The sequence below is a fragment of the Osmerus eperlanus genome, chromosome 12, assembly GCF_963692335.1.
Source record: "Osmerus eperlanus chromosome 12, fOsmEpe2.1, whole genome shotgun sequence".
Classification (NCBI taxonomy): Eukaryota; Metazoa; Chordata; class Actinopteri; order Osmeriformes; family Osmeridae; genus Osmerus; species Osmerus eperlanus.
Window position 1 is genome coordinate 10482374 of NC_085029.1, and position 22814 is coordinate 10505187.

The 22814-nt window shown below is 48.5% G+C and overlaps 2 protein-coding genes across 4 annotated transcripts; one reads left to right on the forward strand and one right to left on the reverse strand.

Annotated features, from left to right (window-relative positions):
- Positions 1-100: 100 nt before the first annotated feature.
- Positions 101-5330, reverse strand: tmem130 (transmembrane protein 130). 2 transcript variants are annotated; one of them, XM_062474540.1, is made up of 8 exons: positions 5077-5330; positions 3149-3234; positions 2877-3048; positions 2647-2792; positions 2362-2446; positions 1941-2143; positions 963-1189; positions 101-802 (listed from the first exon to the last, which is right to left on the reverse strand). In XM_062474540.1, the coding sequence occupies exons 3-8, from the start codon at positions 2948-2950 to the stop codon at positions 608-610; spliced, it is 930 nt and encodes a 309-aa protein (XP_062330524.1). In that variant the 5' UTR covers positions 2951-3048; positions 3149-3234; positions 5077-5330; the 3' UTR covers positions 101-607. The 2 variants fall into 2 exon arrangements, with proteins under 2 accessions (XP_062330524.1, XP_062330523.1); XM_062474539.1 differs by lacking the exon at positions 5077-5330 and adding an exon at positions 3325-4503 and having other exon boundaries at positions 1077-1189.
- baiap2l1a (BAR/IMD domain containing adaptor protein 2 like 1a) lies at positions 4447-22790 on the forward strand. 2 transcript variants are annotated; one of them, XM_062474537.1, is made up of 14 exons: positions 4447-4821; positions 5885-5960; positions 6200-6286; positions 12721-12782; positions 13491-13562; positions 13684-13818; positions 15364-15516; positions 16949-17104; positions 17261-17390; positions 17593-17809; positions 19578-19637; positions 19763-19916; positions 21379-21419; positions 21547-22790. In XM_062474537.1, exons 1-14 carry the CDS (start codon positions 4771-4773, stop codon positions 21617-21619), a joined length of 1467 nt encoding a protein of 488 aa, XP_062330521.1. In that variant the 5' UTR covers positions 4447-4770; the 3' UTR covers positions 21620-22790. The 2 variants fall into 2 exon arrangements, with proteins under 2 accessions (XP_062330521.1, XP_062330522.1); XM_062474538.1 differs by having other exon boundaries at positions 4448-4821; positions 19766-19916.
- The last annotated feature ends 24 nt before the right edge of the window (positions 22791-22814 follow it).

Genomic DNA, 22814 nt, shown 5'->3' on the forward strand with positions numbered 1-22814 from the left:
CTTGGGCAAGGCACTTCACCCTGCTTGCCTCGGGGGAATGTCCCTGTATTTACTGTAAGTCGCTCTGGATAAGAGCGTCTGCTAAATGTAAATGTTGAACACAGTTTGGGAGTAATAAGCTCTCCTATTCATTTATTGACATCCAAGTCCACTCAATTGTACATGTACAAATTAAAAAATGTTGAGCGAGTTCAGTTTGTGCTGATGCAAAGCCGCTGCAGGCTCTAGGCAACTCATGCCTGTGGGCCTCAAGGTCGTTCTCATTAATCACATAACAGTGCACACACATCAGTGTTCTTCTCTCCCCAAGGTCTGTGATTGGTTTATGCCGCAGCCCCCAGGTGTCCACCATTAAGATCCCTCCCCACCAAGCGACTGACAGTCATCATTCATCACCGTAGAGACCCAATACAGAACATTACCCTTGGACTCTTGATGTTCACACTTCCTGATGTTCACATCAGCGGAAAAACCTGTTACATAGAATAGTTCAAAGAAAACGCTTATAAGTTTTAATATAATATTTTTTATATACATTTAAAATAGTTATAATGGGAGCTCTGGGACGGAAACCGATAAGTGTGAAGTTGTGTGACCTTTCTAACACTCATTTGGACAGAGCAGAGGGAGACAGGGGTGAGGTCTGGTAGAGAGTGGGGCGTGTCCCGTGCTGCATGATGAGGGGCTGCCTCTCTGCTCTCCCCGCAGATGAGGGCTGGATGGAGGAATAGAGGGGGGAAGGCCCAGGGGCTTCTCGCAGTTCCATCTGAGGGAAGGTGTCCCTGCTGGAGTACGCAGCCATCTGTAGAAACACACACACACACAGAGATGTTCAATAGCATTGGTTTTGGTGTTTCACGTTCCAGTGTTTGTGTTGTTCGCCCCCTTGTGGTCATGTTGTGAAACATCTTCCCAAACATGACAACTAGTACAATACACAGATATCTTCCTCATTTTCTCACATAAAAAGCCGTGGATAGGTGACAGCAATACCGTATTACAAACAGTACTAGGCACGTCAGCTTAGGGATCACAAGTGAATGCAGCAAGTAAGTCCTGGTGTCTGTCCTCTCTACCTTCGGCTTCATCTTGTTTCCACGCCAAGGGCGACAGGCAACCACTGCAATGAAGCAGAATGTTGCCATGAGGATGGCTGCGCAGGGCAGGATGAAGAACAGGTTACTGAAGGCTGTAAGGAAACACAGAGAGAACATGCTGCAAGTATACAGTTGATTCCCTGACGCTGAGGATGAAATGGAGGCCATGATGACATTCACAGTTTTTAAAATTGGGAGTGTATGTCACGCTGGATCTATTTGGAAGGTAGCTCTTAACTGCTGACCTTACTCCCCCCCCCCCACGCACCCCCACCCAAACAGTACCTCGGGTACCTCTTCGAAAAATGTCACCGATACTCTTGGTGTTAAAGACCCTATTGTTCTTGATTACAACCTGGTCACAAGTTCTCCAGACTCCCCACTGAATTCCCAGCAGCAGATATAGGGTGACCAATGCATCTGCCATAGACGACATGTGCTGCCCTGGCTGGGCTGAACTAGTCTGGTCTAGCTGGGGTTGAACTGATTCCTCAGTATGATTCTGAATGCATTCTGACGTAGTAAAGTACTGTTGTAAAACGTGAACACAAATCTCAGTGTAAAGGACCATTGAGACCTTGTAAAAAGAAAAGAGGGGAGGGCGGCAGGTGGGCGAGCATGGCAAGGGGGGATTATTTCTTCAGAATTCATCAGCAGGACCTGTTCAGTCCCGTTTCTAGGCTGTCCTTAATGATCATATCTCCAGACCTACTTTCTTATCAAATCCTATCACAGACTGTAACTATGGCAATGACTTCGTCAACACCCCAGGGGTCTTCTGTGACATATTGTGGCAAAGGTAGATGATTTCTTCCTAATGATGCAGAGACAGAAGCAGCTTACGGTCCCTCCTGACGAAGAAGCTGTAGGAGGTCTGCAGCGAGCTGACTTCGTTGCGTGCGCTGATGTCCAGGCAGTGCACGCCGGTGGAAGTGAAGGTGTGGTTCAGCTTCAGTGTGTTCTCATACAGCATGGTCAGCTGACACCCCACCGTTGTGTCCGTCACACAGTTGGGCAGGATCCGCCAGCACACCCACATAGGGGGACTGGGGAGTCCACACACACACACACACACACACACACACACACACGAAGAAAGGACACACACACACACATATATATATATGAAGAAAGGACACACACACATGAATAAAGGAGACAGGGTTAGAACACAAAGAATATTCTGTTTGCTGTGGTCCACAACAAGGAGTTAACATGCCATGGTTATGTACCATGAATTGGATACTGTGACACACACACTAACCTTCCATCCACATGAACAGCCAGACTGGTATTTTGAGAGACCTGGTAGGTAGTAGGCCCTGTCAGTTTAATGTTTTTGATGGCATCTAAAGAAAATGTTTAATGATTTTTTATTAAACATGGATACACAATCAGAAGCTTAAGGTGCCATTTAATCAGGTACCCTCAACATACAAAATGTTATCCGTTTTTGATGCGAGACTATTTCAAATCATGATTTCCCCATCAGTCATTCTAGACATAAATAATAATTGTTTATTTCGAATATTTTAATAGGTCCACATACCCAGCACCGTGACATCCATACTATAAACCCCGGTCAGTATGGTGGCGTGTTTGGTGACGTTGGCCCCCACTCTGAGTCGCAGGGTGTAGTTACCTGATGCCATATAGTTGTATGTCACAAACGGTTCGAAGCCCTTTATCACCTCGCTTCACAAAAGAAAAGAAAAAAAGACGGTTTCAGTTATGTAACGTAAATCGGAATTCACGGCTTGATAAGCAAAGTCCACAAACCCGTTGCCGAAGTCCCAAGTGTAACTGAAGTGCGCAGTCCGTAAAGTATTCCTGGGATCGAACAGTTCGAACATGGCCTCCGTGGTTATCTCGGAGGCCAGCTCTCCACTGTCCCGCAGGTACGTAGCATTGCCTTCCTTCTGATAAAATAGGAGCTTCCCCGCAACATTTTCTGAAAAAAAAAGACAATTTGATTTGATTAGATTACGTTTTCAAAGTATCATGTACATTTCCCAAAAATATTGCCTCAAATCAATCTTAAGATGACCTACCCAAGCTGATCAATTCGTCCGTTGCCCCATATACTGTAAGGCTCAGGATCAGGGGCAAAGACAGGCATACCCACGCAAGTTTATTTCTGGAAAACAGACCATAAGCAGGCCGAACAGTATAAACACCACAAAGTAACATATGTGTACAAATGTTATTAAAAGGGTACAATATTTACCGATACATATGCAGTTTTCCACGCACAGGAGTTACAAATTGAGAGGCTACCTCAAGACTGAGGAAATTCGTCTGTAAACGTTACTGTCATGGAGCTTGGTCAGGAGTTATGTTGGAAGTGGTGCAATCAAGTTTGGCTATGGCTTTATGTCGTTTTGATGATCCTTGGAAATCAGCGCCATGCGTTACATAAGGGTCTAGTGACACAAAGCCCCGTTGTGTTCTCAAGCATAGATAACTGTAAAGAGGAGTGTGTGTGTGGGGGGGTCCTTCAATAGATTCCCCACAGTTACGCTCAGGCCAGTCTGCTGAGCAGTGAGCAGTGACCCATAGGAATGACGGATATAGGCCTACTTTTTTTGTACAGCTTTTTCAAAAGGTCTCCTTAGCCTTGTTCAAAACGTGCAGTTTGGTTTTGCTGTAGGATCTAGGATGAGATGAAACACAACGGTGTTTCTGTCCCTCCCTCTTTCAGTAAGCCTGTCTGTCCCTCACCCGTTGGTCTCTCTTTCGTTTCTTCTCTCTCTTGAAAGAGGTGGTTGCCTCTCCTTACCCTCTCAACTGTTGATGAGGACCTTCCTTCTCCTTTCTTCTTTTCTCGAAGTAACTATTACAGTTCAGATGACATGTCAGGTGTTCCTTTCTTAGACCTTAGGCACGGCTGAGACTGCAGATATCAATAATGTCACTAGATGGCGATGTGCCTATACGGGTAGTATGTGCACATAAGTCCCAGTTATGCACTTTAATCCTCTAGTTAATTACATCAGAGCGAATGCGTCTCCAACACAAAAATGCTGGTAAAATAGCTTACAAATATATTACTTAAAAGAAAACCTCTCATTTGAACATGTAAACGGTTTAAGACCAGCTTCATACGGAACATAATTAATTTATAATGCCATGATACTGAGAGGTCTTAGGTGAGTAGTTAGCTTAATTTGAAGTTTTGAAAGGAAAATTAAGTCGAAAAATAGCTGCATGTTGTAATGTCTTGTCTTCGGGCCTCCAATTGCTCAAACACATACATGACGCACCCATCACGGAAAGCACTGCAACGACCGTGACGTCAAGGTCCCCCTTTTCGGTCTCCCGCCCCTACAAGCCCCTACAAGCACGCAGAACACATAGGGTGTACACACAGATGCGCGTTGAAAGTTTGATAGTGGTTTCAGTCAGCGGTAAAGCTCCATGCACCGTTGGCCACCACTGGCGAGTTACTCTTCTGCTTATCCAAATGCGTGGCGCTATTTACAAGACATCCGGCATTTTCCTGGATTAAAAAGCTTTCAAAAGATTCAAAAGGCGAGGATTTGTAGCCGACAGCCGTCATTATTAGGCTACTATAGATCTAAAATACTGGAACGGAACCGTTCAATTTCTTTGACGTTTTAATTTCTTTGACGTTTTAATTTCTTTGAATTGTATATAAGACACTCCTGCAAACATGTCTCGAGACCCAGACGACGTGAATAAACTGACCGAAAGTACATATAAGGTAAGTGGCTCGGGTGAATAGATGACATTTTTAACACATAGAATCCCCATATAACACTTGCCGATGTTATCCAGAAATGACTAAATCCTTCAAGTTTTTATAAACTTTTAGTACATTTTACAGACTTTAGGCTTCTCCTCGATGTCAATTTGTGTTGGGCAAAGCTTAATTATTGGTAATGTTCTTGTTTTGACGAGACATAAACACACCTTGTCATTATAAGATCAACATAAACTCGCTATTTGGACTGTTTACCTGTAGGCGCAAGTGAAGGTTGATAGGCTACACCTGTGGTGAGTCCGTTGAGGAAAACCTCTTCACATCCCTCTTTTGTAAGTTAAATGACCAGTACCTGAAACCCAACCTTGATTTGATCAATCACAACGTCATCAAATCATTTGCAGATGATCAGTTCGCGACGCTTGTCTGCCTACGCCACACCTTTGCTGGCAGGCCGAAAGTGTCTTGAATTAATTTAAGTTAATGGCCCTACACAATTGCCACAGATTCATATACCTGGAAGTGAAGGAACCTGTTCCTACTGCCGTTTCTCTGCTTTCAGAAGGGTGCATACGGCTTTGGCAACTTGTCTGTTGATTGTTCTATTGAGGGTGTGTCTGGGGAATAAAGACATTGAGGGAGTCCACAACGCTGTATTGTAGAAGAATTTCAATAGGCAGATTAGGTTTACCACAGTAGATGGTCTGTTTGGGACTTCGCCCTCTCAGTAACATGTAAAGGTCCGTGTTAATGATTGAAAGTCTCATTAAGGCATTGTCATATTTATATAATATAGGAACTTCAAAACAAGCACACGCCATATTTTCTTAGTAAGATAAACCTTACAAAATTAGAGCTTTCCTCACGCAGCAACAAAACGTTTTTTCAAATATTTAATAATAAAGTATTCATGTGTTGCTGTTAAGTGCATTGAAATTTGCTAGTGGAACAGTGACTGTTGATACTTTGGTAATAAGCAGCCTAGTTCACAGACTCAAGTGCAAAGGCATAAACTGAACCCCCTCCCACCTCACGCCCACGCCCCTCTCCTTCTCTGTTCTAGAATGTGATGGAGCAGTTCAACCCTGGCCTGAGGAATCTGGTTAATCTGGGGAAGAGCTACGAGAAATCTGTCGCAGGTAAACACAAGCATTCTGTCTGCATGTTCTATAACAACAGCTGTATTGTCTGTCAATGATTTTATTGTTTGACTCATGTAACGAACTAAAGGGCATTGATAGGTGTTGATACATTTAACTTTCAGGAAATAAGTAACAAATAGTGATCTGTTTATTTAGACTTTGTGTCATTGTCTGTATTCAGATGTGTCATCGTCTGTCTGTCTGTCTGATCATCTGCCTGCCTGTCTCCCCAACAGCGATGACTCTGGCTGGGAAGACCTACTTTGACGCTGTGTCTAAGATAGGGGAGACTGCCGCTGTGTCTCCTGTGTCCAGAGAACTGGGTGAGTTGACAGGTGGCACACCCTGACTGTGAGTGTACCGGTGTGAGTCCACATGTGTGAGTGCCATTAAGAGTCTGAAGTGAGACACTGGAGGTGAGTCCCTGACTGGGCTGTTTCCACCAGGAGAACTGGCACTGAAGCAAGAATGTCTCCGACCTGTCAAATGTACCTTTACTGAGGCAAAGAAGATGCGCATGAATGTGTCTCATTGTCATACAAATAACACTTGAGGATGGAAGAAAATCAATTTCCCTTGATATTTACGACAGTCAAGTCCTTCAATACAATATGTGATTATAGCGGTAGCTCTGTTGCTGTAGCTCTCATTTTCGTCTCTCTACCTCTCCAACTTCCCGTCATAGTCATCTTTCCATCCCTACATCCCTGCATTTCTTCGGTTCTACATTCTTCCATCTCTCAGTCTCTCCAACTATCACCTTCCCTATTTCTCTCCATCTCTCCACCTCCCTCTCTCCCACCCTCGGTCGATCTCTCTCACCCCTGCTGTCATTATTCCTACAAGTTGCTATTGCCTTCCGAGGAGGCCACCAGCCTGCTGTGTTAGAGTGCTGTGGGCTGAACAGGTGACCCACTTTTCTGCTGCTGTTATGGCCCATCAGCCAGCCTCCTCTGCTCCGATGTAACCTCTGTCATCGGCGACAGGGCAGCTAGGTGAACGGGCTCTGATGTACGTGCGCAGAGCCAGGAACTGGACATGGAGAGAGTGAGATGGGGGGGGGGGGCACGGATAAAAGAAAAAGTCCATTCAGAGAGAGTGGAAGACAGAACAAAGACAGGGAGAGAAATGATGTGAAAGGGGGAATAAATAGAGGGATGGTTTCACGGACATGCACGAGGAATATTTACCAAGGTGACATCAACCTGATGTCAGTGTGTCTCACCCTCTATCCCTGCTGGAGGTGTGCGTGTGTTTGTGTGTACGTGCGTGTGGTGATGCGCATGTGTAAATTTCTGCAATGTAAAGACTCCCTCAGTTCACTGAGATTGACAATCGAAGCATCACAAATCAGAGGTTGTGGAACGGAATAACAAATATGTCTGCCAGAGAAACACTCATTGTAGTAGCTTTTTGTCTGTCAGAGTGTATCTGTTCCTGTCCTGCCTGTCCAGAGCAGATCTCAGCCGAGAGATGGTGTGAATTCTCTCAGGCATCACTCCGAGACAGGCAGCAAATACACAGAACAAATAAGACAGACAGAGACAACTATTTCCCACCATTTCAGTCCTCCACCCCCCACCCCCCATCTCCCTCTCTCTAAACACCCCCCCTAAACCCTTTTAGAAGGTCTGAGTAGAGCGAGTTCGGTTGTTAAAATGAGATCTAAGGTCACACGATTTTCCAAGCCTTCATGAACTTGACTCCTCAGGTTTTGGAATCAAACCTAATTTGATTGAGAAGTGCCGGGGGATTCGTTTCAACATGTTCAAGCAAGCAATAACAGCCTCCACTTCCATGTACTCTTATCTCGGTGATTGTCAGTATAGTAATCAATCAGACCCGTTCCCACTTCCACACTCTTACATTAAACAACATAAACTACATTAAACCCAAGTGCCATTGATCAAATCCATTCCTATGATGGCAGAAGCAGGCCCACCCTCCCACCCCCGTCCTCTGCGGTGCCAACTGAAGTGCACAGAGGTGACGGAAGAAGTGTCCCCCTGGGTGACCTGAGGTTGGCGTATGTCACCTAATCAAAAGGGATATTATATTCCCTGTACAATAGCAGGTGTTGCACCACTCACACGCTCTTCCTCGTTCCTGAACATCATGCCACACCCTTCTTGGGTTTCATAACTGCTTGTGTACCTCTGACAGGCTTCCTCAATGCCAAGACATAATAGCGTCACACCACACCCAAGTCTGCTATGTACAGGCCAGAGTTTTGTCCTGATCCACTTTACAAAGGAAAACTCTGGGTGGGCGACAGGACCTACCTCTGGTTCCCACCTGGTGGGTCTGGTGAAGACCTGCTGTGTTTTTAGTGGAGTGCTGCTGCTCGGACCTGCCTGGAGACCGTTTGCTTAAACCTCTGGCTTTTGTTCTGTGACTTTGAGAAACACGCCGCGGTACTGAACATGGAACAATTGTCTTATCAATGAAACCTACTGAGGTCCCTCAGATAGAGAGAGGTGACTCGATAATGTCCCTTGCAGAGGTTATGTCCTCGCTCCACTCTCACCACACACACCTACATGACTCCTAGAGGTGAAAGAATGCAACTGACAAACTGACATGGTCTTTTTTTAGCAGGTACTAACAGCTTTTATTTTTTCTCTAATAGCAAATATTAGAGCTGTCCTGTTGTTGCACTGTTGATTGTTTTGTGCCACAGCTGGGAATTGATAAGAATGACCCTACTCTGCTAACAACAAGGGGAGGGAGAGAAAGAGAGAGAGAGAGAAGGAGAGAGAGAGACCAGACTGCCAGTCTCCTTCCTGTCATTCAGTGTCATGGAAAATACCTGGATGTTAAATAACAAGAATCTTTCATCATGTTGTTGGCCAGGAAGTGTGTGTGGAGGGGGACTGTACATGCATGCATGCACACATGACCCCATAGAGACACATGCCTATGTATCTCAAATGAACTCACTGTACATACAGTACACTGCACAGCTGCCACTCTAGACCATTAATTTTTAGTTCACATTATAAATTCCCAGCAGTGTCCCAGCAGAAGGTCACACTTTGTATTTGCCAGACAAGAGTGTGTCGCCCCCCCCCCCCCCCCCCCCCCACACACACACACACACACAAACACTGAGTTTGCCCTGTGTTTAATGGGCAAGGCAGAGCGGACTGGGCACAGCACAAAGCAGAGCTGGAGTGTTGCTGACGAAAGAAATAAAGATTGAAAGAAAGAGAGAGCCCCCCGCCCTTCCACCTTTTCTTTGGGCTGTTTATCAAACCTGCAGGCTGAAACACGTTTTTAAAATATTGAACCCGAGCTGTCACTGCGAGTAAAGAAAAAGGTAAACAGTGTCCACTCGACTGTTTGAGTGTCTCAGGATTGTTTGAGTGTCTCAGGAGACGACTTAAGTGTGTCCTAGACTGACCTCTCGTTTATTTGACGGCAACCATTTTTAGAGGCGAACTTGAGGTTTGCTGAAGGTCCGAACACCTGCTGATGCTGTTTCTCCCCCTAGCGGTTTGATAGGAGTTTCTCAGTCTAGCTGACAACATACACTTAAGTGTGCCGAAGCGACGGAAGACTAGCCAAGTGGCCGAGAAGTCTTCATAGTTAATTTGCTGTGTACACCAACATGAAGCAGTAGCAGTAGGTTGTGTTAATGTTGGTGTTTGTTCTCTGCGAGTCCCTCTCGGTGGAAACATCCCACAGCGCTGCCTAACTATCTGTCAGAGTACGTCAACAAAAGTGGACACGGTGTCAACATTGGGCTGTCGGCGAGCCCAGAAACATGCACACGCACACATACCCTTTCCCTCCTTGAGAGGCACCTTGCTTTCTCTTTCTCTGAAACCACCGTCTCTTTTCTCTCTCTCTCTTTGTCTGTCTCTCCTTCTCTCTCCCACTCCCTGTCTCACACTTACTGTCTAAAAATGTGTTGTGGTCAGAGCAGAAACATTTAGTCCTGTCTGAAAACGTAGAAAACACCACCCTCCCTCTTGACTAACTGACTGAGTGAGCTGGTTGGTGGGAACACCTACTGTTAGTTTCAGATCATTGATTTCTTATTCATGGTTCAACTACCTGACATTCCGATAAGTTACTTATTTGAATAAGGAGATGGAAATGGATGGATGGATGGGGTGATGGATCAATTCAATATATGTTATGAAATATTACCTCATGGTCTTAGTCACACTCCTTTACTCCCCAGGCAATCCCAAATCCCCCGCCTTGTCTTCCCCCCCGCCCCCTGTCTTCCCCCTACCTCCCTCCCCTTCCCAAGAACCTTCACACTTGACCCTACTGTTCCTAACACTTCATCAATCATTGAACACAGGGATGTTTGATATCATGGATTTATATGCACAATGAAGTTTACACATGTTAAAGTTCTGCTGCTCCTTGATGCATGTCCCAGTCACCACCTTGTTATATCAACAAATGATCCAGTCTATGGGAGTTTTGTGGATGTGAATCACATCACAAGGACATCGGGGATGGATGGATTTCTCCATAGTAATCTCCCAACCCCCCCCCCCCCTTCTCTCCCCACCTATCACAGGTATGTTTGGCCTCCAGATTGTCTGGCTGTCACTGTTTCTCTGTCATCATGACTCAAATAGGTGTTGCCGAGATTTCCTCAGTCTCTGGCCGGGAGAAAAGATTGATCACGAGGAGCCCAGAACCTTGACTATTGATCACGTGGACATAACAACTCTGCTTGCAGCTCTGGTCTGGTGTTTCCTTGGTCTTCCAGAAACACCATGTTGAGGATGATGACGTGTATTCTGCTGCCAGAGGGCACACGCACAGGGCATTAGTCATACATCATAAATCACCTGGAGGGAATGTCTGTTGTTGTTCTCTGTCTTATCGACATACCGATAAAAAAGCTGGATGATTGCAACTGTAGCGTTTTGTCGTTATGATTATTGGGGTCTAATGGTGCTGTAAAACCAAACCTAGAGTTCTAGAACTAAGGTGATTGAGTTCTAGAACTACAGCCCAGGATTCAAGAGGGAAGAACAAGAACCCCTTGGTAGGTTAAGTGTACTGTGATATGCACTTGACCTGTTTGGTCAGCTCTCATTGTGCAAGGCCTTCTCCCTCCAGGGTAAATATAGAAGTAATCTGCCCGAGCCACAGATTAGATACAGAGTGTGTATGCTGTCTCAAATTAATGACCAAGCTGCTCAATCCAACGTTAAGTTCCTCTTGGCTCCGACTGTGGTTGACATTGTTTAAAATCTGTTCTTATGTAACATGCAGATGTGTGTGTGTGTGTTTGTGATTGGCTGGTCCCATAGGGCCGTAGATGAGACAGATTGCTGTATCAGAGACCTCATTTCAGAGCTTGGGCCTTCCCAGACAGCCAGGCAGAGGAGACTTTAGGGTCATATGTGGGATTAGAGAATCACAGGTCAAACTAGTAGTTGTGATCAGTCTGTTTGGCTCGTCTCAGAGAGAAGGAGGCCCAAAGGAGAGATGAGGGGGATGAGATAAAGAGACAAAGAGAATGAACTGAGAGAGAGAGAGGTAGAGAGAGAGAGAGAGGGATGGGTGATCAGTGGAAGATTACCAGCTACACACAAATTGCAATCTGAAGAGGATGAATCATTCCATGTGAGGTGGATACGGAGACCTTGTTCTAATACAGGGTGTGTTGTCTTTACACAATGCTCTGTCTGCATGACTCCAAGGAGTGGTGATGCATGAATCCTTTTCTTTCCCAGACACATCTTCACTCCCAGGCCCAGCCCACAAGCTCTAAACTTAGTCAAACTTAACCCTTCCCCTTGTCCTGATCCCAGGCCTCTCCTGCCTCCACTCCAGGCCTAGTCTCAGCCTCTACCCCAGCCTCAGTGCCAGCCTTCCTCCCCAGCTCATGCTGTTTTTGCTGCTGTACAAACAGCTGGTGCTCCTGTCCTGAGCTCCGCTGCCCCCGCCCCACAGCCACCCCACCCAGCACAAAGGCAGCATTTACTAGGGTGTTCTGGTGACCTTCAGAGGGCAATGTTGTTGTAGCTGTGGATGCTTACAATGCCCTATGTACATCCATGCTGATCCAGGGGCTGGACCTAGGGCTGGCTCCGTACTGTATGTTTGAGTTCCGAGCTTGGGGGTCGAGGTGTGTGTGTGTCTGAGAGAGTTTGTCATGCGCCCAGGCCCAGCTGTGGTGTTGCCTCCTGAAATGAGGGGATTTTCAGGTGAATACTTGTTGTTGTGTTTGTGGAAGGTATGAGTTTACACAGGTGATGTCCTTGGTTCCCCCTCCTTTTACTCTATACACATTCAAATGATGTAAACCAACCAGCCAAGCTCAGGGATGATGTCATCTATCTTGCTGTGTCATCCTCACATCACAGTCTCAATCAAACACATGGAGCCGACCAGAATACACTCACCTTTACTGTCCTGACCAGACCAGAACCTCTAAATCCAACTCCATTGTGTCTGTGGCTGGACGGGTATCTGGTCAGCTCCTATTGTCCTGCTGGTCCAGTATGGTCCTCCATTGTCCGCAGTGCCAGGGTGCTCTGACTGTGTGTCTATGGGGATTGTTCTGTGTCTGTTTGTCTATGATAATCTGTATGGCCACTTTCCATCCATACCTCAGTTGCACATTGATCTAGATGAAAACACTGTCATTGCCTGTTTCTGAATTTCCACAACCACCTACAGTACAAGTGCTTAACATTTGTCTGTAATGATATAATAAACTTTGTCAACTCAGGTAAAGGTATGTGATCCTGTGTGTGTTTGTGTCCTGTACCTATAGGTGTGGTTCTTATGGATATCTCTGAGGTTCACAGGAAGGTTCACCTGGAAATGGAGGAGAATGTAAGTAGCTTCTCCTCTGTCCTCTGCTCTCCTCTCTCCTCACCTCAAATATCCTACCTGTCGTCTTGCTGAGTGCTCTTTCTTGAAGTGAAATGGTAGCGGAGTTTGACAAGAACAGGAGAAGAGGAGGAGGAGGAAGAGGAGGAGGAGGAGGAGGAGCAAAGCTATTATCTGTCTATACTGCTTCAGGGCAACAGGCTCAGAATACTTGCTGTTAAGCCTCAGGAGTGTGACCATTGGCAACAGCAACATAAGTATGTCAGGACGACACACATGTCTGCACAACAGGCTGACGTCTGACCCTTGACCTGGACCAGCCCAACCTCACAGTCCCTCTCAGCTCCGACTCTTGAAGATACAGTCTGTTTGTTAAGTGCAATTAAAAAGCGCACTTTCCAGAGCCTTGGTATCCAGGCTATTTAACAGGCCTGTGTTGTCACCACTTGATGATATAAGGGCTCTTGATCTGCCAGCTATGCTTATTTTGTTTTATCTATAAGAGGGGAAAGTAGTAAATCTTTAACTCAGAGCAGGAGATAAGCAGGCCTCCTATAGGAATTTGTCCTACTCGGAAAGTCATGATCTCTACAGCATTCCTCTTCAGTCTTATCGCCATGTCATCGCCAGGCCATTGTACTTCCTGTATCGATCTGCAACCACCTGCCGAACTGCATCCATGACATGACCCTCATTCTACTGTTTTTCCAGTTCAAGAGGTTCCACAAGGAAATCATCATCGAGCTGGAGAAGAAGACAGACATGGACGTGAAGTACATGACCGTAAGTATGAAGAAACGGCACTGGCGTGCATGTTGAAGTAAATTAAGTGCACCCCAGGCATGTGGCCGTATCAGGGGAGTGTTTGACCCGGTTCTGCTGTGACCCTGTTCTTCTGGCCCAGGCCACCTACAAGCGGTACCAGTCAGAGCACAAGTCGAAGCAGGACTCGCTAGACCGCTCGCAGACAGACCTGAAGAAGCTCCGCAGGAAGAGCCAAGGCAAACACGCCAGCAAGTACCAGATCAAGGAGAACGAGGTGAGACCAGAAGCAGGTGGGCCGAGTGGTGACCGGTGACCTAGACTTGGTGGTTTACAATGGGATGCTGTGGAGAGGTGTGGGGGGTTCACAGGGATGCTGTGGAGAGGTGTGGGGGGTTCACAGGGATGCTGTGGAGAGGTGTAGGGGGTTCACAGCACGTTGTGTCCTCAGAGGGCTAAGCTGGTGTATTGGAGATCCGCCTGGATGTTGAGGCTGGAGGATGGAGTGAGCTTGTTCAGTAATTGTCCTTCTGACACACAAACACTTCAATCAGAACGACAAGAGGGGTTATTGATGAGGTTTGTGTGTGTGTGTGTGTGTGTGTTTGCACTCACGTGTGAGAACTGTTGCCTGCTTCTCTGGCAGATCTGCTTTATTAATTGGTTTCATAGTCCTATGTTGACTGCTGTCAGTTAATGAACTTAAATGTTAAATTGTCCATGTTACCCAATGCTCTTGCATGGCTGTTTATGTCTGTCACATACCCTGGTATCAGTGCTTACATTACCTTTACACCTGAATGGCAATAGAGATAGCAAAAAGATCTCGTATCAGTGTGAAACTGGCTGGTGAAATGGACTGGAACCCTCCATACTCTAGGGTTTTACAAATGCCAACAAATATAACACCACGGAAGGAAGGTGAGGAGATTCGATTGTCCAACTGCACAGTGCTTTATAATGTTGATATTACCTCAGCTTCACTGAGGCGTACACACATAAGCAAATTCTTTCTCTTTTTATCTGTCTCTTAGTCTCTCTCCTTTATCTTTATCTTGCTATTGCTCTCTTATGTATCTGTGTTTCTCTGTCCTTCTCTCACACATTCTCTCTTTTGAGCTCCGTGCTTGAGCATGTGTGGGCCCATCTTAGGGGGGGATGAAGGGATAGAAAGAAAGAGAGAGAATGGAACATACATTAGAGGAGGGTCTGTGACACCACCAGGAAACCAGAACCCCAGAGACAAACCCGCTTTCACTGTCACCATGGCAACCTGGGAACGGGAGAGTGGAGAGATAAGGGGAGGGGGAGGTGGTGGTGGTGATGGTGGGGGGGGGTTGTTTTAAAGAGGTCCTCTCTTTGTGACTGCCTCTCTGAGCCCCTCGCTGGAAAGATGTGCATTTCAGTCAACTTATTGTATAAAGTGACTGGTTAAAGTGACAGGCTGGCATGATAGAGGTTCCAATATATCCAGGCACCGGAACAGAATTTGTTCGGGGGGGTGGGGGGGCTTAGTCACTGCAGGGACGATGATTAGGAGGCTCATTAGCTCTAGTCTTCAGTAGCAGAGACAGGAACGTGACTGGAGTTCGCAAGCATATTGATGATGGTTCTGAGGTTTCACTGTCGCTCTCCATAAAACCTGACAGCTCATTGAGTTTTGTTGTTGTAAAGCTCTTTCCCTGGAGCAGTATACATATCTATCTCACCCCGCGTAGTCCTGATTAACGTTAGGGTGAATACAAATGTTAAGAATCTACATTTGTCATGATGAGAACGGTTTGCACTCCCCTGACCTTTGACCCATGACTGTCGTCCTCAGTGCCTGGAGACGGTCACGACCCGTCAGATGGACATGCAGTCGTTCATCGCCGACGGCTGCAAGGAGGCCCTGCTGGAGGAGAAGAGGCGCTTCTGCTTCCTGGTGGACAAGCACTGCATGTTCTCCTACCAGACCGCCGCCTTCCACGAGAAGGTGAGGGAGAGGGGCAGAGGAGGGGTGGGGAGAGAGAGGGGAGGTGAGGGAGAGGGGCAGAGGAGGGGTGGGGAGAGAGAGGGGAGGTGAGGGAGAGGGGCAGAGGAGGGGTGGGGAGAGAGAGGGGAGGTGAGGGAGAGGGGCAGAGGAGGGGTGGGGAGAGAGAGGGGAGGTGAGGGAGAGGGGCAGAGGAGGGGTTGGGAGAGAGAGGGGAGGTGAGGGAGAGGGGCAAAGGAGGGGTTGGGAGAGAGAGGGGAGAGGTAGGGAGGGAAGGAGAGTAGGCAAGGGGTGGAGAGTAGGGGATGGAGGGAGAACAGGGAGGGCAGCAGGGGGAGGGAGGGCAGCAGGGAGAGGGAGGGCAGCAGGGAGAGGGAGGGCAGCAGGGGGAGGGAGGGCAGCAGGGAGAGGGAGGGCAGCAGGGAGAGGGAGGGCAGCAGGGGGGAGGGAGGGCAGCAGGGAGAGGGAGGGCAGCAGGGGGAGGGAGGGCAGCAGGGAGAGGGAGGGCAGCAGGGAGAGGGAGGGCAGCAGGGGGGAGGGAGGGCAGCAGGGAGAGGGAGGGCAGCAGGGAGAGGGAGGGCAGCAGGGAGAGGGAGGGCAGCAGGGGGGAGGGAGGGCAGCAGGGAGAGGGAGGGCAGCAGGGGGGAGGGAGGGCAGCAGGGGGGAGGGAGGGCAGCAGGGAGAGGGAGGGCAGCAGGGAGAGGGAGGGCAGCAGGGGGGAGGGAGGGCAGCAGGGGGAGGGAGGGCAGCAGGGGGAGGGAGGGCAGCAGGGAGAGGGAGGGCAGCAGGGGGGAGGGAGGGCAGCAGGGAGAGGGAGGGCAGCAGGGAGAGGGAGGGCAGCAGGGGGAGGGAGGGCAGCAGGGGGAGGGAGGGCAGCAGGGAGAGGGAGGGCAGCAGGGAGAGGGAGGGCAGCAGGGGGGAGGGAGGGCAGCAGGGAGAGGGAGGGCAGCAGGGAGAGGGAGGGCAGCAGGGAGAGGGAGGGCAGCAAAGGGGAGGGAGGGCAGCAGGGGGAGGGAGGGCAGCAGGGGGGAGGGAGGGCAGCAGGGAGAGGGAGGGCAGCAGGGAGAGGGAGGGCAGCAGGGAGAGGGAGGGCAGCAGGGGGGAGGGAGGGCAGCAGGGAGAGGGAGGGCAGCAGGGGGAGGGAGGGCAGCAGGGAGAGGGAGGGCAGCAGGGAGAGGGAGGGCAGCAGGGGGGAGGGAGGGCAGCAGGGAGAGGGAGGGCAGCAGGGGGAGGGAGGGCAGCAGGGGGAGGGAGGGCAGCAGGGGGAGGGAGGGCAGCAGGGAGAGGGAGGGCAGCAGGGAGAGGGAGGGCAGCAGGGAGAGGGAGGGCAGCAGGGGGAGGGAGGGCAGCAGGGAGAGGGAGGGCAGCAGGGGATGGAGTTATGAATGGTCAAGAAGCTCTTGAGTTCTGAGTGTGGTGCGTCTGTCATCGGCAGGCGAAGGAGATCCTGGCGGAGAAGCTGCCCAGCTGGCAGGAGAAGTGCAGCGATGCCACCAAGGTGCCCGACACGGTGATGACCATGATCGAGGGGCTTCGCACGCCCGTCGCCACCACCCCCCAACCCTCGCCACGCCTGGAGCACTACAACAGCGTGAGTGTGTGGCGCGACATCACAGGATGTGACATCAGAGACCAATCGGGCTCTTCGCTGGAAGCATATGTTGTGTTCTGACTCACAAAGACAAATGTTACCATGGAGCCTGGCAGTTGGGGAATGTTATCTCGTGTTTTCTCATGTTCCTCTTAGAACAACCTGGAGACAATGGTTCCCCCTCCAGCTCCCCAGCTCAAGGCCCAAATCAGCCCTCTGGCCAACATGTTCCACCCGGACCCACTCAGGTCCCCCATCAGGTCCGCCTCTTACGACCAGAACACAGGTATGTTGCAGCAAACCAGTCCAGATCTTCTTGTACCTTGAGGAGCTGCTTAGCTTTCTGTACTGAAGTCTAATGAACACACCTAGATTCTAATATATATATATCTGACTACCTAGGGACAAGGCACCTGCCAATGCATGTTGTAGTTGTATCAGAGACTGTATGTAACCCAGTGTGTGTGTGTGTGTGTATGTGTGTCCAGACCAGGGCAGCTCAGAAGACGGGGACAGCCTGTCCCGGTCGGTGTCCCTGTCGTCAGGCCTGAACCTGGGGAAGAAGTCCAAGGTGCGAACCATCTTCCCCCACATGGCCGGGAACAACGCCACACTGCTCAGCTTCGACGAAGGTGACATCATCACGCTGCTCATCCAGGAGGAGAAGGACGGCTGGCTGTACGGAGAGCTGGAGAAGACCAGGCAGTGAGTTCACCATCACAAGCCCGTGTTCATAGAGGCCTCACCAGAAGTCAGTGGTTGGGAAGGATTTATGTACTGGGTTGCTAAATATGACCCGGTTGTTTACTGTGATCTGTTCCTGAAAGGCTTAGGATGAAGTCTTACTTGTGGTTGATTAAAGGAGCCCAGCCCAGGAACCAGGTGCTCGATGAGTAGCAAGTCATATGTCAATGTGAAGGTCAAATGACATGCTACTGAATCATACAGCAGGGCCTGTGGAAGTGACTATATCACAATCCAAAGCTCATGGAGTATCTATGAGGTTTGCTAGCACATTCAAAGTCAATGCAGTCAAGTCACAAAATGGCCGTTCATTCCGTTGATACAGTTGCTCCCTCGTAATGAGAAAAAGTACTTTCCCTAGACACCTGCCATGTGTCGTGCCCCACACATCCGACGGGGCAGTTGCTTTTTGCGGTGGCATGTTCACATTCCTCTGTTTCTGGAAGTGCGCCGCAGAAGCAGTATGACAGGAATGCGGGGCCCTGCCTTTTCCCCGTCTCTGTTGCACTGTCAGGGTACGTTCGCCCTGGTGCCGCTCCCCAACCAGCCAGCCTAACAGGACCTGAGTCTGCTGGGAGCGACGCTGCTGCTCTGTGGGGACGCTCTGGGATGCAGGACCAGGCTGGGGCGCTCTGGGTCTGCTGGGAGCGCTGCCGCTGCTCTGTGGGGCCGCTCTGGGATGCAGGACCAGGCTGGGGCGCTCTGGGTCTGCTGGGAGCGACGCCGCTGCTCTGTGGTGCTGCTCTGGGATGCAGGACCGGGCTGGGGCGCTCCGGAGTGGGATGAGGGTCGATCAAGACGAGGCAGGACCGGATATTGAGTTAGTCAGTGAGGGGAGGAAGAAAGAGGAATATGGCTGAATCACCTGCTATTCCCACCCCCCTCCACACTCACTCACTCACTCACTCACTCACACACGCACCTACTCGGTCACACACTAACACACACAAAGACACCGAAACCTCTGTACAGTGATATTTATTTCTGATGCACTAACAGCCTCAGTCTCTGCCAAATGTGCCGTAGCAGATGTGGCAATACCCTGAAATGTCGGGCCTGACATCCCTGACAATGTTATTGTTAAACCAGATATGTCTGGGCAGCTTGTGGAGAACCATTTTCGAAGACATGGGTTGGTCTTATTGCTGGAAAAAGACAAGGTCAGCCTAATTGCTTGAAGCCGCCTTTGATGTCAGCTCAGTACCTTTTTTGTGCATGCTATTAAGGAGAGATGGCAAGTAACTCTCAGCTACGCTCGCCCATTATTCCATCCCCTGGCACTACAGCAAGGGAAGGGATCAGAGACAGTGTTTTTAACTGGGTGGTCAAGAGAAGCTCTTTGTCATTTCTGCTTGGAGACAAATGGACAAAAATATATATCCTCTGTCTCTCTTCCTGCCAGCCAATATCATTGCTTCTGGAGGCTGACATTGCCTTTAATTTGAAGTTATCAATGGCAGTTTTGTCAAATAGAGGATTTAATCAAACGGGGATTGGCTGTTACTAAGCAACACATCCAACACTTTACACTTCTCTTTCTTGCTTCTTCTGCCTTGGCTTGAGAACAACGATTTAAGTCAACATTGTTTTCCAATTCCAGTTAGGTTCCAATTCCAGTCGATGCAATTAGATAGTTGAAAATGTACCATGGTTCCATGCTTGGTCAGAACAGTGAGAGCTTTGTGGCTGTGGTGTTGGTCTTACGTTGTGATGTGTGTTGTGCTCTCAGACGCGGCTGGTTCCCCTCATCTTACTGCAGGCCTTACAGTGAGCCAGCGTTCTCCAACAGGTAAACACAATCACTCAACCCTCGTTCTGGCTCGACCGACTGGACATTTGTAAGAACGTTTGAGATGTAGATGTAGGTTTGTGTCATTGAGCGTGTGTGCTTGTCCTGTGTGTGTTTGTGCCCAGCAGTAGTTTGGGGACCCCAGTGCGGAGTCAGAGCGTGGGAAGTCTGCTGGAACAGGAGGAGGAGGAGGAGAATGTGTTGCTGCCACCTCCAGACTACAGCGATGACACCCAGGGGAGCCTCAGCATCCCCTCCTCACCCTCGCCCGACAACACGGTCAGAACCGTCCAAAAACACCACATTTCAACATTTACACCTGAACTACACCAGTCACCTGTCAGAGGAGGCTGAAGGGAGGGAGAGTAAGGGGGAGGGAGAGTAAGGGGGAGGGAGAGTAAGGGGGAGGGAGAGTAAGGGGGAGGGAGAGTAAGGGGGAGGGAGCGTAAGGGGGAGGGAGCGTAAGGGGGAGGGAGCGTAAGGGGGAGGGAGAGTAAGGGGGAGGGAGAGTAAGGGGGAGGGAGAGTAAGGGGGAGGGAGAGTAAGGGGGAGGGAGCGTAAGGGGGAGGGATAGTTAGGGGGAAAGAAAGCCTCAAGTAGACTGCATAACAATTTAGGACATTAAAAAAATGTTACCAGCCTGGTTTTGCCACGACTGCAAGATTGAAGAAGGAAGTGAGGGAGGACTAGAGGAGAGGATAGTATATACACTACGGGGCTTCAGTTAGGACCTGCTCTGTCAGCTGATTTGAGAGGGAAGTAATAATGGATGGCAGGATCTGGCACTCTCCCCTCTCCTCCACTCTCCTCTAATCTTCTCTCCTTTCTCCTCTACTCTCCTCCACTCTCCTCTAATCTTCTCTCCTCCATTCTCCTCCACTTTCCTCTCCTCCACTCCACTTTCCTCTCTTCTGCTCCTATCCCCTCTCCCCTACTCTCCTATCCTCCTCTATCCTTTACTCTCCTCCACTCTCCTCTACTCTAATCTCCTCGTGTGACCCCCTCCTCTCCTCACTCTTCTCCTTTACTCCCCCCTCCCCTCCTCTCCGTGCGCTGCTGGATCTGCTGCCGAAGGGCTATCCTAGAGAAGGACTCCCCTTCGCCACACACACCTCCCCCCACCTCTCTCCTGCCCACAGTTGTGTGACTTCCGTGAGGTGACTTTACCCTCCAGGTTTGCAGTCAGGGCAATAAGCCTCGATGGATTCTGCTACAGCTTGCTTGTGCGTAGCCCTGCCTGCACTCTAACCCTTCCATAGAGGGCCCTGACCATTCATCTGGGCCCTGTCTGCCCCCTTGTGGTGTACAATAGTGTTTGTGATAATGGCTGTAAGGATATCTGAAAACATGAACAGTGTTTTAACCACTTCCCCCTAAGTGATTGACTCACTGGTCTTTAAGTGTGTTTCATCTCTGCATGTGTGTGATGAATTTTTCATTCTTCTCTAACTTTGAGTTATGTATATTTGTTTGTGTGTGTATGTTTGAGTGTGTAGGTGTGTGTTCTGGCAATTCTAGATCTTCTAGATTCCCTCTATGAGGTCATGGTACACTCTGTACATGTCAAAGCTAGTCTAGCATGGAAGAAAGGGGAGTTCTAGCAATACGTGTAGTTGACTTTCTTCTGAAACCTGTCTCACTTGAGACTACCTCCAATCTTTGTGAGTGTGTGTGTTTGCGTACATGCGTGTAAGTGTGTGTTCTACAGCTAAAGAAAACATTTATTTGGTTTTGCTTACAGATGATCCTACCCAATGGGATAGGGAAGGCTCCCTTTCTGGGGTGAGTACCTGATGACGACACACTGATGGATGTTGATATTGGCATGAAAAGGACTGTATGATTTCATCATATGGTTCAGGAAGATGAACGTAGTGTGATAATGTTGTGTTTTTCTTCTGTTTCCCAGAGGCGGGAACCCGTTCGCCACAGTCAGGCTGAAGCCCACCGTCACCAACGACAGATCAGCACCCATCGTCTGATCAGAGGATGACGAAGATAAACACTCCAAACTCTCCTTAAGCCCCCCATCTCAACCAATGTCCTGCTAGCCTGGCATGCCAGATTGTTCCAGCACGAACCATCCACGTCACTCTCTGGTTGTCAAAAGAAAACAGTTGGTGAATTGACTGATCCAAACTACTTCCGAAGTCATGGACTCATGACGACGATGATGATGATGATGATGATGATGATGATGATGATGATGATGATGATGATGATGATTAAGTGACTGGGGTGGCGTGATCAGTGCTGGAACAGACTAGCATCCAGACTACCTTCCTGACTCGACAGCGATGAAGATTGTTTGCCTGTTTGTTCGTTCTGTCCAGATATATAGAGAGATCTATACAGTGTACGCTAGTTGTGGGAATGAAGGGAGAGAGACATGTTTGGTTTAAATGGACTGTTTGAGTAGCCATACTGGGTGGCTGTAGTCCAGTCTACATGGTCATGATCGTTTTTTTGATAGGGACATTATTTATATATATTTGAAGATGATTCTTTGAGGTTTTAAAACAAAACGTGACATACACACTCACACACATACAAACAAATGTGTAATGAGAGTTAAATCGAAGACTAGACATGCATAGTCATTTGTATGTTGTGTTTTAATTTCATTTGCCATAAACTTTTAGATGACTTCTAGGTGCCATTGATGGGCGAAGCATTGACCGATTAGTACTAGTTCTAAATATGTAATGACTTCTGGATGTTTTTACTATTGTGAAAGTGGGGTGTCAATTTATTCCTCTGCTAAGCTTCCTATGCTAAGCTTAACTGCTTGTGTATTAACTGTTGAAAATCACAAATGTCCCTTACTACTGGTAGATACTGTAATGTACAGTACAAAATATAGGTATTATTTGTCTTCATTTAAGCTACAATAAGAAAATGTATCACACACAGTCGAAAAGGACAAAAAGAAAACAGAGAACTGTCTGTTCACTTACTGTAGTGTGTTATGGAGTCCAAATGTACCAACTACATTGCCATGGTGAGGTTTCACATGCCCTCAAGTGTGCACACATTTTAAACTGTTGGGGGAAATAGCTGTGATACTTTTCCTTTCCTTTCCTCACCTCACAGTAAAAGTATGTTCCACCACACAGTTTTCAAGACTATATAAAGTGTATTATTTTAAAATCAGGTTCATCTATGCGTCAACTTCCC

What these genes read in the sequence shown, in the direction of transcription:
- tmem130 (XM_062474539.1), bottom strand. An exon ending in ACTTGGGACTTCGGCAACGG is followed by an intron (nt 2,793 to 2,876) that starts GTTTGTGGACTT and finishes TCTTTTGTGAAG; the next exon opens with CGAGGTGATAAAGGGCTTCG. An exon ending in CTTCTTCGTCAGGAGGGACC is followed by an intron (nt 1,190 to 1,940) that starts GTAAGCTGCTTC and finishes GTTTCCTTACAG; the next exon opens with CCTTCAGTAACCTGTTCTTC.
- baiap2l1a (XM_062474537.1), top strand. Translation starts at nt 4,771, where the DNA reads ATGTCTCGAGACCCAGACGACGTGAATAAACTGACCGAAAGTACATAT. An exon ending in ACCTGGAAATGGAGGAGAAT is followed by an intron (nt 12,783 to 13,490) that starts GTAAGTAGCTTC and finishes CTGTTTTTCCAG; the next exon opens with TTCAAGAGGTTCCACAAGGA. An exon ending in ACCAGATCAAGGAGAACGAG is followed by an intron (nt 13,819 to 15,363) that starts GTGAGACCAGAA and finishes TGTCGTCCTCAG; the next exon opens with TGCCTGGAGACGGTCACGAC.